The sequence below is a fragment of the Delphinus delphis genome, chromosome 19, assembly GCF_949987515.2.
Source record: "Delphinus delphis chromosome 19, mDelDel1.2, whole genome shotgun sequence".
Classification (NCBI taxonomy): domain Eukaryota; kingdom Metazoa; phylum Chordata; class Mammalia; order Artiodactyla; family Delphinidae; genus Delphinus; species Delphinus delphis.
Window position 1 is genome coordinate 41761334 of NC_082701.1, and position 15673 is coordinate 41777006.

General features: G+C 39.6%; 1 protein-coding gene across 1 annotated transcript in view; it reads right to left on the bottom strand.

Moving 5' to 3' along the window:
* PSMD11 (proteasome 26S subunit, non-ATPase 11) overlaps positions 1–15673 on the bottom strand; it is a 30176-nt gene that overhangs the window by 11665 nt on the left and 2838 nt on the right. The window contains exons 3-6 of the mRNA XM_059997650.1: positions 10298–10422; positions 3155–3226; positions 2697–2754; positions 735–929 (exon numbers count right to left, since the gene is read on the bottom strand). Of these exons, the coding sequence (XP_059853633.1) occupies positions 735–929; positions 2697–2754; positions 3155–3226; positions 10298–10422 (450 nt within the window). The remainder of the gene's footprint in view (positions 1–734; positions 930–2696; positions 2755–3154; positions 3227–10297; positions 10423–15673) is intronic.

Sequence of the window (15673 nt, forward strand, 5' to 3'; positions counted from 1 at the left end):
CTTCTGCTTTTAACCTGAATCACAAAACATGCCATTTGATACTTACAATACCTGAGAGGCAAGTATGGTACCTATTATCTCCCTCTTGCAGTTTTACATGGAAACAAAGATTGCGAAGAGGTAATACCAGGTAACACTAGTTAGTCCTCTGACTCCAATAATGCTCCTTCAATAATGATAATAAGTTATAACTAATAAAAGCTGCTGACTACAAGAAAAAGTATTCTATTGCCAATCCATGGCCTCCTAACCCCAAAATTCACACACTCCATCAGAAAGCAACCCACTACACTCCACTGAGATAGGGGGGTGGGGGGGTGTCTTTCCTCAGCCTAGATCTGAGGCCCTTTAGAAAAGTCCAACATGCTTTACAAAGGTCTCCAAGTGACAAGAGACTTGGGTTAGTCCAATTCTGGAGAGAAGTGCTACCATTCTGAGTAAGTGACTAAGATGGAAGATAAGGGAGAGCTTTTTAAACCTAAGTGAGACCTCTCTAGGGTGTTGGCTCTAACAATCAGTTTGCCTGGTCAACCACAGATTAAGCATGTTCTTAATATATTTTAGGCAGTTAACAGCAAGTGAAGAGGAGGGGGGCAGCTAGTGAGAGAGGTAACCTTCCATTGGTTTCTCTGAGGAAGCTTGAGCCAAAACAGCCAATTTTATTCTCCAGCCCCAACCCCCCAGTCCTTTCACCTGGGAGGTAAGATGAGCTTTAAGAAAACATGGGGTGTTACCTGACTGCATATCCAAGGTGGCCTGCAATTTAGGGGGGCAGTAAATGGCATTTGCTGTGGTTCGAGCAGAGGTTAAGGCAGCTCGGGCTTTTGGCAGGTTGCTCAGGGCATGGTATGTTTTGCTTTCTAATAGCTGTACTTCCACCAAAAGGGCTTTGTCATCCATCTTTTTCAACTCCCGCAGCAACTGAGAACCTGGAGAAAGAAAAAACATATACCTCCTTTGTTAGCCATAATCTTAATATTTTAATATTGTAATATTTCCCTCTCACCCTCATAAGAACACTCAGGATAAAGAAATCTGCCTGAACTCAAAATGAGGTTATTTATTTGCAAGATTTAAATTTTCTGCTAATGTGCTATCTTCCAAAGAGAAACACAGATCTCTCTGAAGCCTTTCTGCACACAAAGGACATTACAGCTGAGAATCATATAAGTTTACTCCTAAGATTTGAATACAGTGGGAATCCCCACCCAGAAAATGCTGAAATTACTTATCCAGTTCAGAGAGACACTTGATCTCACTCTCTTCCTGTCCAGTAATCACAAGACTACATAAGAAACACCAGGCACTAGGGTTGGTGGGGGAAGGAAAGAGCTTTGGATATACTAACATCCAAATAGACCTTCTTTCCCCTGCTCAACATCACTAGTTTAGTCATTAGGGAAATGTAACTCAAAACCAAAATGAGATACTACTTCACACCCACTAAGATGGCTAAAATTAAAAAGACAGACAATATTAGGAAATGTTGGTGAGGATCTGGAGAAACTGGAACTCTCCTCATACATTGCTGGTGAGAATGTAAAACGGTGCAGCCACTTTGGAAAACAGTTTGGCAGTTCCTCAAAAGCTAAACAGAGTTACCATATGACCCAGCAATTCTACTTCTGGGTATATTATACCCAAAAGAAAAACATGTCCACATAAAACCTGTTCACAGCAGTATTCATAATAGCCAAAAAGTGGAAACAATCTAAATGTCCATGAACTGATGAATGGATGAATAAAATGTTGTACAGCTATACAACGGAATATTATTCATCAATAAAAGCACTGCTATATGCTACAACACAGATGAACCTTGAAAACATTATGCTAAGAGAAAAAGCCAATCAAAAAGACCACATACTGTATGATTCCATTTATGTGAAATGTCCAGAATAGGCAAATCTAAAGAGGCAAAAAGTAGTTAGTGATTGCCTGGGAAGGTGGGCAGGCAGAGATGATGGATGGGGAATTAATGGGAAGAGACAACTAATGGGTACAAGGTTACGTTCTGGGGTGATGAAAATGTTTGAAATCAGACAGTGGTGACAGTGGCACAACTCTGTGAATATACTAAAAATCACTGATTGTACACTTTTAAAGGGTGAATTTTATGGTCTGTGAATTATATCTCAATAAACCTGTTATTTTTTGTAATGCTACTAGTTGTTTGAACCATATGAAATTTCCATTTTTGCAGGATAAGAATTGAATATTGGCAATTTTTTCAACTTAATAGATCATGAAAGCCGTGTTCTTCCATCTGGGAAAAACAGTCCAGATGTATCCATTAATTTAAAAAAAAAAGACAGCAGGCAAAGATTTCATGGTGTTTAAAAGCCAAAAGGAAAAGCCTTTAGTTGGCCCACTTCAGGTTTCCTATGTATTTGCACCCAGTTAATTTCTTGATATTTAAAATAGATTTTAAGAATAATTATAAACAGATACAGTAGATGTAATAGTAAATATGAGCAATTTGACTCTTTTGTTCTCTAAAGCTGACAGTTAGTTTCTTAGAACTTCTAAATGGCATTTTTCCATGACAGATTCAGTAAATGTAAGCCACACTAAATCCTTCTTAGAAGTAAGCAGAATATAAATTATTAATGTGTAACTAATAAGAGTAGCCAGGTTTGGAATACATTCATTTAGCCAGCTACAGACGCCTTACTAGCTTCCACCAGCTTACTTACCCAAATGCAATGCTTCCTGGTACCTCTTGGTATCAAAGTACAAAGACACCAGTCTTGCCTAGGAAAGAGAAAAGGCATTGACTGACGGAAAGGGGAGGAAAAAAGCCAAAGAAAGAAATCAAAGATTGACAGTCACAGAACTGTTACTGTTGAATATTCAAGTCCTGATGAAAGCATCAAATTCAGCCTAAAAAATCATCTAGCCCGTGATATTATCTCCTATTATAGCCAGTGACTGACTAAACCACGTTGCTGCTTACTTTTCTGAGCCAAGCAGCAGGTCTGTCTCAAAACTTCAACCAGAGCAATTCTCATGAGTGGGACACTGCTACCAATAATTTCAGGTGCCTGGATAATACAAAGTTGCTGAAAATACTTTTGATCACGATGGTATTACTTATATGCACAGTCCTTCAAATGCCTAGAGATCTGAAATCAGTACTAATGTAGGCACATACCTCCAAAGCTTGGCGTAAGAAAGTTCTCTTCTCTGATTTGGCCCATTCGATGCACTCTAAACACAACTCGACCTGCAACAGGGAGAGACAGTACGTGCAACATTATGTCTTCATGTTCTTCCCACAAGCCTTGCTCTGGAGAACAGCTTTCATCTCCTCCTTACATACCCATATTTACTGTCTCAGTGGCATGCCTTGATCCCCAGTATCTCAATATGTAATGATTATAGCATAATGGAAAATCAACTTGGCTTTTTACACACAAAGTATCTTTGTGCTTAGATTGTATTCCCTTGGAAAAGAGCTTCATCTTCAAGATTCCTCTTCTACTGTCCCAGGAGGGACCCAGGCTACATACATAGCGCTGGAATGTAGATTTCTATAATGGCTGAGAAATATTTAAAGCAGAAATTTCTCCCTGAATAGTAATAGTAATGTGTTCATGTGACTATATTGGTCATAAAGGGGAGAAATTCTCAGCCTAGGCACAAGTGTCTTACTCCTAACAGTTGCTTGTAAGACTCAAAAGGCCCAGCTGGCTTTTCCCTTCCAGATTCTAAGAAGTGCAACCAACAATTCTCATCACAATACAGCAAACTTAGCTTGTACTAAAGGAAGTAAAAAGAAATGAGAATTAGCCTAACACTTTAAGGGGCTTTTAAGCTTTCTTTAAAGGCACTTTGAACCCCAGTTCTATATGCTACCCAAGCAGTAAGGTACCATGCAAAGTAACTAACGTAGTGTTCTATGCTAGATAGTCTACATGCCATAGGTACCCTTGCCATAGTAGCTCTGACAAGTACATATTAAGAGCTTCAGATCTTGTATCACTTCTGTTACTGCGAGTTAAGATTCATAATCAGAGCGTAAAAAGAAACTGAGCTTTCCAGAGAACTAAGTGCTAAAAGAACAGGTTTTTATGTAAATCCCAATTTCTCTTAAGAGATGTTACAAGGAGGGAAAAGTAAAGGGACATAATCCAAATTGACAGACCTGCCTTTAGATAAATGGATGACATTACATGGTATTTGGAGGATTCACCAGTAAGAGTCAATGAAATCTTTATAACTCACTAGAGCCCCCTAGTGGCTACTTAATCCCCAACTCTAAACTCAACTGCCCTCATACAGTAAATTCTACAAAACCTAAAATAAAAGCAAGCCAATCACAATTTCACAGTTTTGAGTTTTGTTCTAAAAAGCCAAACTCAAAGTAATATCTCTGTTCATGACATGAATGGAACTGCAAATATTTTGCTGAACATTTTTAGCAACAAGAATAAAAATCTTCAGTCCTACGTGTCTTCGGGGGCTAAGAAATGCTTACCATCAGTTTTACCCAGCAAGCTTTTTCAAACAATGCAGAAATGAACGCCTAGGCTCCTGATCCAGTAGTCTGGAATAAAAGGTTGGCCACTCTGATGTATATCCCTAATTAAGAAACACTGAGTTCTACTCTAGCATCTCAACCTGTCCTCATTTCCCTGACAGTCCAGACGTTAAGTGACTCACCCAAGGTCACATATTCAGCTGTTGGGACCAGAACTTGACCCTACCTCAACCCAGCTTTAATAAACTCAGGTCAATACGGACATTTCTCCTACAGCGGGGAATTTGTACAACATGAACTGCCTATCTGTTATCAATTACAGGGTACATGCTTTGCAATATCTGGGACTATAATTGGTGAAACCAGTGCTTCAGTTTTAAGAAAAAATTTTAAAGGCCACTGCCCTTGCTACATAGCTTGAGAGGTTTTGTCCTTTGTTAATGCTAATGATGACTGATAAAGGGGATAAGAATACACAAGAAGCCCATGCTTCTGGAGGAAGCCCTACTTGAGTACAAAAGCTTGACACAGTCAAGATTAGGTATTTTTTAAGCTTTAAATAAATACACTTAATCATTTTTTATGTGCCTTTATTAACTAAATTCCTAAGGGAAAAAATTAACTACCATTCTAAGTCTGAAATTCTCTAGCACAAACTCCCTTTTTTCCCTTGAAATAATTGTTTCATTAACAGGATTTTTGATGTAATGTTTCTTAAAATGTCCTATTGTGTTTTAGCTGGATAGACTATACCAAAAAACGGCTCCCCATAGAAACTGCCTAGAGATCCCTAGAAGGTAGAAAGAATTCTGGAATTTCAGTTCACTATTTGGCAGGGATCTGGTTCACTCTTCTTGCTCCTCTCTTCACCCCAACTCTCTACTCCCCTCCCCTTGCTAACCACCCCAATCCTCAGTCCCCCACCCCACCCATACAGCCTCACTTCCTAGGCTCTAAACTTTAGTACTGCAAATTGCAAATGACCAGAACCTAACCTGAATCATATCAGCTTTCGGAATACAGCAAGCTGAAGATTGCTCTGTAGATCTGACTTATGGTCAGTCCCCAAATACAAAAAGGCAAGGAAAATCCCCTCCCCCATACTCTTGGTGTTAAACTCCCCAATACTCTAGCTCTTGGTACCAAACTCCCCCAAACTCCTAGCTCTCTTAACAATGTCCTAACACTTCATATTTTGCCTCAGGCCTCAACAGTACCCTGACAGTGATCCACCTATGACTTGCTCCTCTATCCTTTCCCATTAGTCAATCAAAGAATTTTAAAAGTACCCAGAATTTTCCAAGATGAAGAAGACCATATCCAATTTCCCCAGGTCAGAGGCCTTGAGTCACATAAACAAATGTAGTAACAATACCCCGTGCTTATATCTCAAGTCAATAAACTTAAGTCTTAATTCAACAAAGTATCTCCTGAGCACCTACCATCCGGAAGGCATAATCCATACATTCCCTCAACAAATACTAGTTATGTAGCTTCTCTGGGCCAAACTACTCTAAGTGCAGAGGATGAAGCAGTAAATAGGACACAGTACCTATCCTCATGAAACTTATACTCTAAGTAGGAAACAGATGTTAATAAGTAAAATAAATATGAAGAAAGCAGAGACAGGTATTTTAGATAAGGTGATGACAGAAGGTCTCTGAGGAAATGAGATGTAAGCAAAGACTTGAAAATGATGTGAAGAAAAAAGTCGTGTTAAGATCAGGCTGAGAGTGGGACTTCCCTGACAGTACAGTGGTTAGGACTCAGTGCTTCCATTGCAGGGGGCACAGGTTCGATCCCTGGTCAGGGAACTAAGATCCCACAAGCAATGCAGCATGGCAAAAAAAAAAGTCAGATGTATAAAAATGCCCCAAATCTAGAACAGTTTAAAGCTAAGGCAAAAGGCCAGTGTTACAGCTGTAAAGAAAGTAAAAGAAAGTATATGGTAGGTGAGGTCAGAGGTTGCCATGGTTAAGGAATAGCCATGAATTAGGAATGAGAAAGGCACTGTGGTACTACAACGGATATAGGGCTTCACCCGAATGAGACTATATTACAGTAAATAAAATAAAGCAAGGGACTTCCCTGGTGGCACAGTGGTTAAGAATCCGCCTGCCAATGCAGGGGACACAGGTTCAAGCCCTGGTCCAGGAAGATCCCACATGCCGTGGAGCAACTAAGCCCATGCTCCACAACTACTGAGCCTGTACTCTATAGCCTCAAGCCACAACTACTGAGCGCGCGTGCCACAGCTACTGAAGCCCATGCACCTAGAGCCCATGCTCTGCAACAAGAGAAGCCACCGCAATGAGAAGTCCGTGCACCACAATGAAGAGAAGCTCCCGCTCGCCACAACTAGAGGAAGCCTGCGTGCAGCAACAAAGACCCAAAGCAGCCAAAAATAAATAAATAAATTTATTTTTTAAAAAAATTTTAAAAAGGAAAGAAAATAAAGCAAATGTTCAGGTAATCATCATACAAGGCATAATCAAAAATATAACATGTACAAAATATAATGTGGATCACTGAAGAGTTAAGCTCACAGTGACGTCAACAAGGAAAGATTTCAGAGGAGGTGGTACTTGACATGGAACTACAGAAGGGAAAGGTACTATCATGAAGAGTGTACTCAGCAAGTATCCAACAAGGCTGGCATGTTTGGTACACTTCATAGAGTACTAAGAGATCAGACTGTCATGCTAAGCTGTATTGTAGAAAAACATGTAATACCTAATTCTGTAGGCAACAGAGAGTCACTGAAGGCTCAAGTTACAGGTGAACAGAGAGGGGAATAAAATGTTCAGAGGGTTACTTGGTGGGGATATCTCTCAAAATGGTGGTACGAGGCTTTTGCAGTAGTCTAAGTAAGAAATAATTCGTAAAGCAATTATACTCCAATAAAGATGTTAAAAAACAAAAAAAAAAAGGGCTTCCCTGGTGGCGCAGTGGTTGAGAGTCCGCCTGCCGATGCAGGGGACACGGGTTCATGCCCAGGTCTGGGAGGGTCCCACATGCCGCGGAGCGGCTAGGCCCGTGAGCCATGGCCGCTGAGCCTGCGTGTCTGGAGCCTGTGCTCCGCAACGGGAGAGGCCACAACAGTGAGAGGCCCGCGTACCGCAAAAAAAAAAAAAAAAAAAGAAATAATTAGAACCCATTGTATATATCAACAATACCTCAAAAAAAAAAAAAAAAGAGAAGAATTAGAACCCAAACTAGATGGCAGCTGTACATAGAGAACAAATATAAAAAGAGGTGGAGAACAGAGATTGAAGAAAGTTGCACTGACAGAATTTAATAAGTGGCTGGATGTTGATGTTGCCATGTTGAGTTTGAGGTGCAAGTAGCACCATCTGGATGATTGATAATTTATTCCAAAACAAGCAAATAACCTATAATCCACAAAAATTACTGAAAGAAGACCTGCTAAGTGGATTAAGACTCTCACTCTTGATAAGAAGCTAAACTACTGTGACTTCCCTGGTGGCACAGTGGATAAGAATCCACCTGCCAATGCAGGGGACGCAGGTTCAATCCCTGGTCCAGGAAGACCCCACATACCACGGAGCAACTAAGCCCGTGCGCCACAACTACTGAGCCTGTGCTCTAGAGCCCGTGAGCTACAACTACTGAAGCCTGCGCGCCTAGAGCCCGTGCTATGCAACAAGAGAAGCCACTGCAATGAGAAGCCCACGCACCACAAGGAAGAGTAGCACCGCTCACCACAGTTACAGAAAGCCTGCACACAGCAACGAAGAACCAACGCAGCCAAAAATAAATAAAATTAAATCTTAAAAAAAAAAAAAAGCTACACTACTAAACATCAAAAACAAAAGAAACCAACAGCTCTTACTCAGCACTAAGATGACACTGACAATAAAATGACACAGTACCTGAGAGTGTTTCCTTTCACCCTAAGATAAGGAAGAAAGGTTTCTAGTTGACAAAAAAGTAACGTGCAATGAACAATAGCAATGTACACACACAGTTAAAAGGAAGGCCTCTCCAGACATGGAATACATGACAAAGGCCAGTAAAACCCACTAACCAATTACAGGAGAGCACTAAATTATGATTTCAATAATTTAGATAAAGGAGTAGAACTGATCATTAAACAACTGCAGTTCTATCCAGAGTCAACTCTATGTTATGGGAAGGGACAAATTCCAAGACTTCAGCGTCAAAGAAGCAGCTTGGATAATTAGTTTTTTCTGCCTAAGATGTTCCAAGTAACATTTATTAGTCTGTTTCAAGCTAATACTTATTGGTCAGCCCATTCTAAGGCATCCTAGGGGACTTCCCTAGCGGTCCAGTGGTTAAGACTCCATCCACGCTTCTTCCAATGCAGGGGGTGCGGGTTCGACCCCTAGTTGGGGAACTAAGATCCCACATGCCGCACAGCGTAGCCAAGGAAAAAAGAACACGGCATCCTAATTCAAACAAAAGATGGGGTGTCACTTTTTCATGAGAACAAATACAATTTAAAAAAAAAATTAGGGTTAGATATAAGAGTAGTACCCCTTAGAAAAATCACTTTTTCTTTTAAATTATTCATAAAAATAATTTTAATGCTCTGGTTCAAAAGGCAGCTATCTACATATCTATTTTTGATCTACTGTCATGAAACACAGTTCTCCCAGAAACAAATGAATTTGAAGAATTCACTACAGATGAATTTTCTACAATGAAGTTAGTTTATGGTGTTTAAACTAGGTTTCAAAGAATCATTAAGGCAAGAAACCAGATTTTACAAAATGGTTTTTGTAAAACCATTTTACATGATTTCAAAGTGAGATCCATATGTCCTAGGTTTCTGAAGTTCCCCATTATTTACTCAATATGCCACTAAGCCCCTTCATATCTTTTACACCCACAGAGGCTATGGCAAACAATGAAATATATATATATATATATGTGTATATATATATATATATATAAAATAAACAACTACCAATTCCTATCCCTGCCTTTATACCATCTGACGTTTTATATACTTATTACCTGCCTTCATCATTAAAATATAATTCTCATGAGAGCAACAACTGTATGCTGTTACAAATGAATCCCCAGTATCTATAACAGTGCCTAACACATAGCAGGCACTAGTGAGTGCTGATCAATAAATCTACAGAAAAGACAACAACTATAGTCTCCTACAAACAGATTCAAGCAACCACCATATACCCTGCTTGAATCTGTCACTTTTTACAGAATGAATTTTAACTTTGGTAGCGTCTCCTTCTCCTGAATTGCAGACAATACAGCTACCTTTGAAGAATGGGAAGAGGCTCAGTGATTCCAAAGAGGCACTCTTCAGTGCAGCTCAGGGTCTAGTCTGAACTCACAGACGACATGTACAGGTATACCAGTCACTTCTGCACACACAAGACGAAAACAGATGGATGCTCACCCCTCAATAAAGGCATAAATGCAGTACAAGACATGCCAAGAAGGGATGCCACAAGACTTAATTAGTGCTCACAAGGAGCTTTGTGACACAGAATGAAAGGTACCACAGACACAGAAAACATTACAAAGGTGTGGCAATACAATACCTCAAAGACAAGAATCAGTTTGTGACCCTGATGTAATGAGGATTCCAGGGACCACTGACAATCTCCACTTACAAAGCAAAGCATGGAACAGACCCAAAGTATCAAATGCCCTGTAACAAAGAGAAACTGACATGATAAGTCCTGCGCTGTCCTCCCAGTTGTCCCTTCCACATTAGTACCACAATGCAGGCAGGCATTTCTTTCACTGAAACAACACTTTGCTCCACAGTGTCTACCTTCTGTCATTAAAGTAGCTCACCTCCTGTCCTGTAGCTGCTTCCATATCAAGAAACAGATCAAGAAGAGATCGGACCAGACGAGCTGCTTTAGCCTTGCTGATGGAATTCAAGAAGGGTCGCACATACTTCAGCAGTCCTCCAAGCTCTGTGTGGAACGCAATTCAGACAGGAAAAAGTACACATCAATATTAAGGACAAAATACCCATTAAAAAATAACCCAAGATCATAAAACCAGTAATTATGTCTGGAATCAGTCAAAATGAAACTTAGTAGGAATTTAAAGCATTCTTAGCAGGTAATGGAGTAGCAAAAAAGTTAACAACATATACCAAATCTGTATCCCATTCCCCACTCAGCCTCTGGAATACTGTGAGGGTCCTGGGAAAAGCTTATGTCTGTCTGCCTCATGAGTACAGCAAAGTACTCACACTCTCAGAAAACAGTTTTCTAGAACACAAAATATGCTATGCCTCTTCCACCTTAAACAAAATTACTTCCCCACAGCTACCAAATTTATCAGGTTATAGGAGTTAAATTTTTTTTTTTCCTAATTTCCAACCAAGTCTGTCTCAGCAGTTCCCCTTAAACAGAGATTTTTCAATTCCAGGTTCCTTTTCTCCTCCCTTCCTGAAGTAATGCCCAGCTTAGTCTTTTACCAATATAATTTCCATGGCACTCTTCTGAATCAACTTTTCACATAAAAGTTAGGGTGTTTGTCCCTTAAAGTTATACTATAACCTTTTAAAATTCCTCATTAATCGGCAAAACCTAAGTCTTAAACTATGACAAAAAAGCCATCAACCACAGAGGTTCTGCCCACCCCTTATGTAAGAAAAAAGGGTGGCACAGTAATCTAAGGGAGCACCTTTAGAAACAAACGTGAAAATTAGAGAATATGTCAACTAAACAACTAAGGAAGTTCTTTTGGAATGTAGGTTAAAATTACTTTAGTGCCACTGCCTCCAACTGTAGACTCATCCTCCTGAGAACTCGAATTCAGGGCAAGCAAGCCTCCCCCTCCTGAGAATGCTAATTCAGGGTCCTGAATCCTCATCTGCCTGCGCAGTCACAGGATACATGAGACTGTGTCAGGTATAAAAGGAACTTTATGCAGAGTGGAAAAGTTCATCTTTCCCTTCACTCCCCAGTACTGACCTGTGAATCCCACCGTCTAAGATTTTTTTCCAATTCTGCCACTCCATTCACTCCTGTACTGACTACACACACGCCTGCTTTCAGGCCTCGCTCATGCTGCATTTCCACCTGGAATCCCTCCCCATCACTTCGACCTATGTAGATCTTAGATATCCTTTTAGGTCCAGCTGAAGTCCTAGTGAGTCTTCCATGCCAATGCCAGGCTACACTGATTTCTCTCCCTCAAATTACTTTTGCATTTATGCAAACTTCAATTACGTTATATAATCATAGTTTTTTAAAAGCAGTCTAGTGCAATGTCCCTTCTGAAACAGCATTTCCCTCTATGCTTGAACAAATCTAAACACTCCCTAGTGACAGAAATATTCAGAAAGTAGACGATTCCAGTGTTGGTCAAACTAAATTGTTCTTTTCTGAAACATGATTCTATACCCTCTTTCCACGTGGCTTCAAATATTTGAAGGTAACTATCACTCATATCTCCCTAACTTTCCCTTTCTCCAAGCTAAACAGCTTTAACTATTTCAACTGTTCCTCCAATGTCCTGGTTTCTAGATTGCTTGTCACCTTAGTTGCCCTCCTCTGAATTAACTCTAGTTTGCAAATGTACCACTTGTGGTCCCCAGAACTGAATCAACGTTCCATGTAGGGTCAGACCAGTAGTCATGGCTTAATTCTTCTGATTGGACTGCCACATGTAACACAAGAAGCATGTTTTGCTTTTGCTAATAGCACTCTTTGTTCAGACTGAGTCCATAAGGTCTTTTTGCATAGAGAGGTAATTCCCCACGTTCTTCTGTTTTGATAAAATAGTTTAAGTATATAACTTTATACCTTCCACACTGAATTTAATCTTGCTGGCTTTGACAATAACTCTGAATCTTAATTCTGTTCTCTACTGTACTGAATCATCTACAAAAATAAGCACACCTTCTGATATGGCTTTAGCTCTACTGCCAGATACTGACCAGAAGAACAAGGACAGATTCCTATGACATGATGCTAGAGACTTCCCGTCAGGTCAACAAATGATCCATTTGTCATGGCAAATGTTCAAAGACCCTGCTTACATCAGTTATGTTGTCTATATCATTCTTCCTATCCCAGGGGTTGGCAAACTTTTTCTGTGAAGGACCAGACAGTAAATATTTATGGCTTTGTGGGCTATATGGTCTCAGCGGCAGGTACTCAACTCAGCCAGTGTAGTACAGAAGCAGTCATGGGCAGTATGTAAACAAATGTGTATGGCTATGTTCCAACAAAACTTTATTTACAAACACACTTAGCAAGCCATTGCCTGTGGAACCCTGCAAATCTGCTGTCTGATAAGGCTAACCAAAGAGAACCAAGGTGAGTTTGGAATAACCTTTTCTTAATAAACTCACTGCTTTATGTGCTTAAAACCTACTTATCAAATAATCTGTCCTGGAACTTTACTGATGATTACCAGTTTACAGTGTCTAGAACTTATTCTTTTCATTATCTTTTTGAAAAGTGGAATAATGTTTTGCCCATCCTCAGTTTCCTTATACCTCTCCACCCTCCATGATTTTTCTCAGAATAATAGTGGCTCTATAAATATATCTGCTACAACTATTCTTTTGATATTAAAAGACAGTTGTCAGAACCTAGAAACTTGAACTTATTTAAAAAAGACTACCTAAAAAAAAAAAAAAAGGACTACCTGCTCTCTCTTCTCTCACCTACTTTAGCTTTAATTCTCTCTTTCTAATGTTATTTCTATCTTTTTCTTTTTGAAAATCATTTTCCTTCCTGGAAAAGGCAGAAGTGAAACATGAGCTAAGGAGTCTGCCCTTCTCTCCAGCACTTGCTAGCATTACAGTATCTTCTCCAAGTTATTCTTCTAACAGAAAAACAAATGACCTCTTAGTTGCCAAAGACTCAGTTCATTTTCCATTTTAGTCTATTACTGTTTCTTAGTTGTTCTTGGTTATATTCCGTTTCTTTACATTTTCACACTGATTTTTTTTTTAATTCTTATAGAATCATACTGAGTTTTCCTTCTATTCTTACTGAAATTATTTGCAACTGTGTGACCAGAACTTCCTTTTCAGAACCTCACAGAACTCAACACACTCCATTAAGAGTCTCAGGCTATGAAATCTGCAGATCCTGAGCCTAGGCATCATGTCTGATGATGAACACCACTACTTTCAATCACTATTCTGCATCAGACACTGTCTTATTCACTAATTCCCAAGTGACTGATGTCCATCAGGGACCCTACCTTAAACTTTTTGAGTAGAGTACTTAGCACAGTGCTAGCCCTATATTAAATACATAACAAAACAAAATTGGAAATCAATGGAATAGAAATATTTTCTGTTCTCAGGGAACCCAAAAATCAAAGGAAACAACACAAACTGATCAATTATTAATAGCAAAGATAGGTAAATGAGTGTAGGCCCCGAAACTTCCTTACTATACCTGTCAAAGTCTTTCTTAGAAAACAATAAGTAACCTGGAAATGTTTTTTAAAGTTCTTATGATTCACCTGTTAAATTCCAATAAGTTTCCCTGTACACTTCTAAACTTCTCAGGTAGGTCACAGGGAGGGGAGGGCAAGAAATAAGGAGAGAGTAAAGCATGAAATAGTAACTTCAAGCAAAGCAGTAACATTTTTGGACAAATTTTCTGAAACACTGACTATACTACATGCTGTTTTTAATTATCCATTCTACTTGAGAAAAACAGACATTTGGATCGTTCAACAACAGAAAAATCATTTCAGGGAATTCCCTGGCAGTCCAGTGGTTAGGACTCTGGGTTCTCACTGCCAAGGGCCCAGGTTCAATCCCTGTTCAGGAAACTAAGGTCTCAAGAGCCATACAGCGCAGCCAAAAAAAAAAAAAAAATCATTTCACCTGGTTTTCTAATTCTTTCAGGAAAATTACCTTATTAATTATATTTCATGTGGACTAATGATCAAAAGTGTTTTGCAACCCCAAGCTCACATTAACTGACAGGCAAGAGAATCAAACATGTTAAATAGGAGAGAAGTCAGCCTAAAATGAAAAAACCACCACCTACCACTGATAACTCATAAGTGGATAACTATGGAAAGCAAATACTTCAAGGTCATGAGCTCTGAAATAGGACTACATGGATTCAAATTCTGAGTCTCCCATACTAGCTGAGTGCCCTTAAATAAGATATTTAACTTTTCTGTGCTCAGTTTCCTCAGGTATAAAATAGGTAATAGTATATACCTTACCAAGTTGTTTCGAGGATTCAATAAGCTAAATCCTGTTTGGGCTTAAAACAATAACTAGTTCATAATAAGCACTCAAAAACGGTTTTTCTCATTACAGATATTTTTAATGATATTTTTTTTTTTGCGGTACGCAGGCCTCCCACTGTTGTGGCCTCTCCCATTGCGGAGCACAGGCTCCGGACGCGCAGGCTCAGTGGCCACGGCTCACGGGCCCAGCCGCTCTGCGGCACGTGGGATCTTCCCGGACCGGGGCACGAACCCGTGTCCCTTGCATCAGCAGGCAGGTTCTCAACCACTGTGCCACCAGGGAAGCCCTTAATGATATTTTAAATAAGGTACAAGATTCATATAAATACATCCTCCCAATTTCATACAACTTTATTCAACTTTCTATTGACTGAGCCTAATAATTAATGTTATCATCCTTAACTGGAAAAGATTTTTGTTTTCAAGTTCAAGGAATTTTGCTAACTTACACGTATCATCCTTTTGGATAACAACATAATTTGGGGGAAAGTAATTCACGAGATCAACCACGTTTAATCCATTCTAATCAGATAAGCCCTAAATTCACTTTAAAGTTGACAAAAATCATCCATTTTAAGTTTAAGCAGGCTACTCTCTAAATACTATTGTCACTTTACTGGTCAAAAGCCCTTCCTTGTCAACAAGACTCTCCTTCTAAGGACACACCCATCATCAGAATATCATCTCGAGCTTGCAAAGTCAATGGTTCAATTACAACTAGAATGTTTGGGCAACAACAGGCACAAAGCCCTAGGTACCAGTGGAGAAATCCTGGGAAGGTTCTCTCCATTTAATGTCTTACTCATTGTGTATCAGACAGCAAAGCCACTTCCTTGGACACAAAATGCCTAGTCATTTTCAAGTCAGGGGCCTAGAGTCACTATCCACCTTAAATACATCACAGCAGCTCCATGAAATCACCGAAGGCTGCTACTGCCCACATGTAAGGGAATGCAGTGAAAATCCGAACGAGAAACA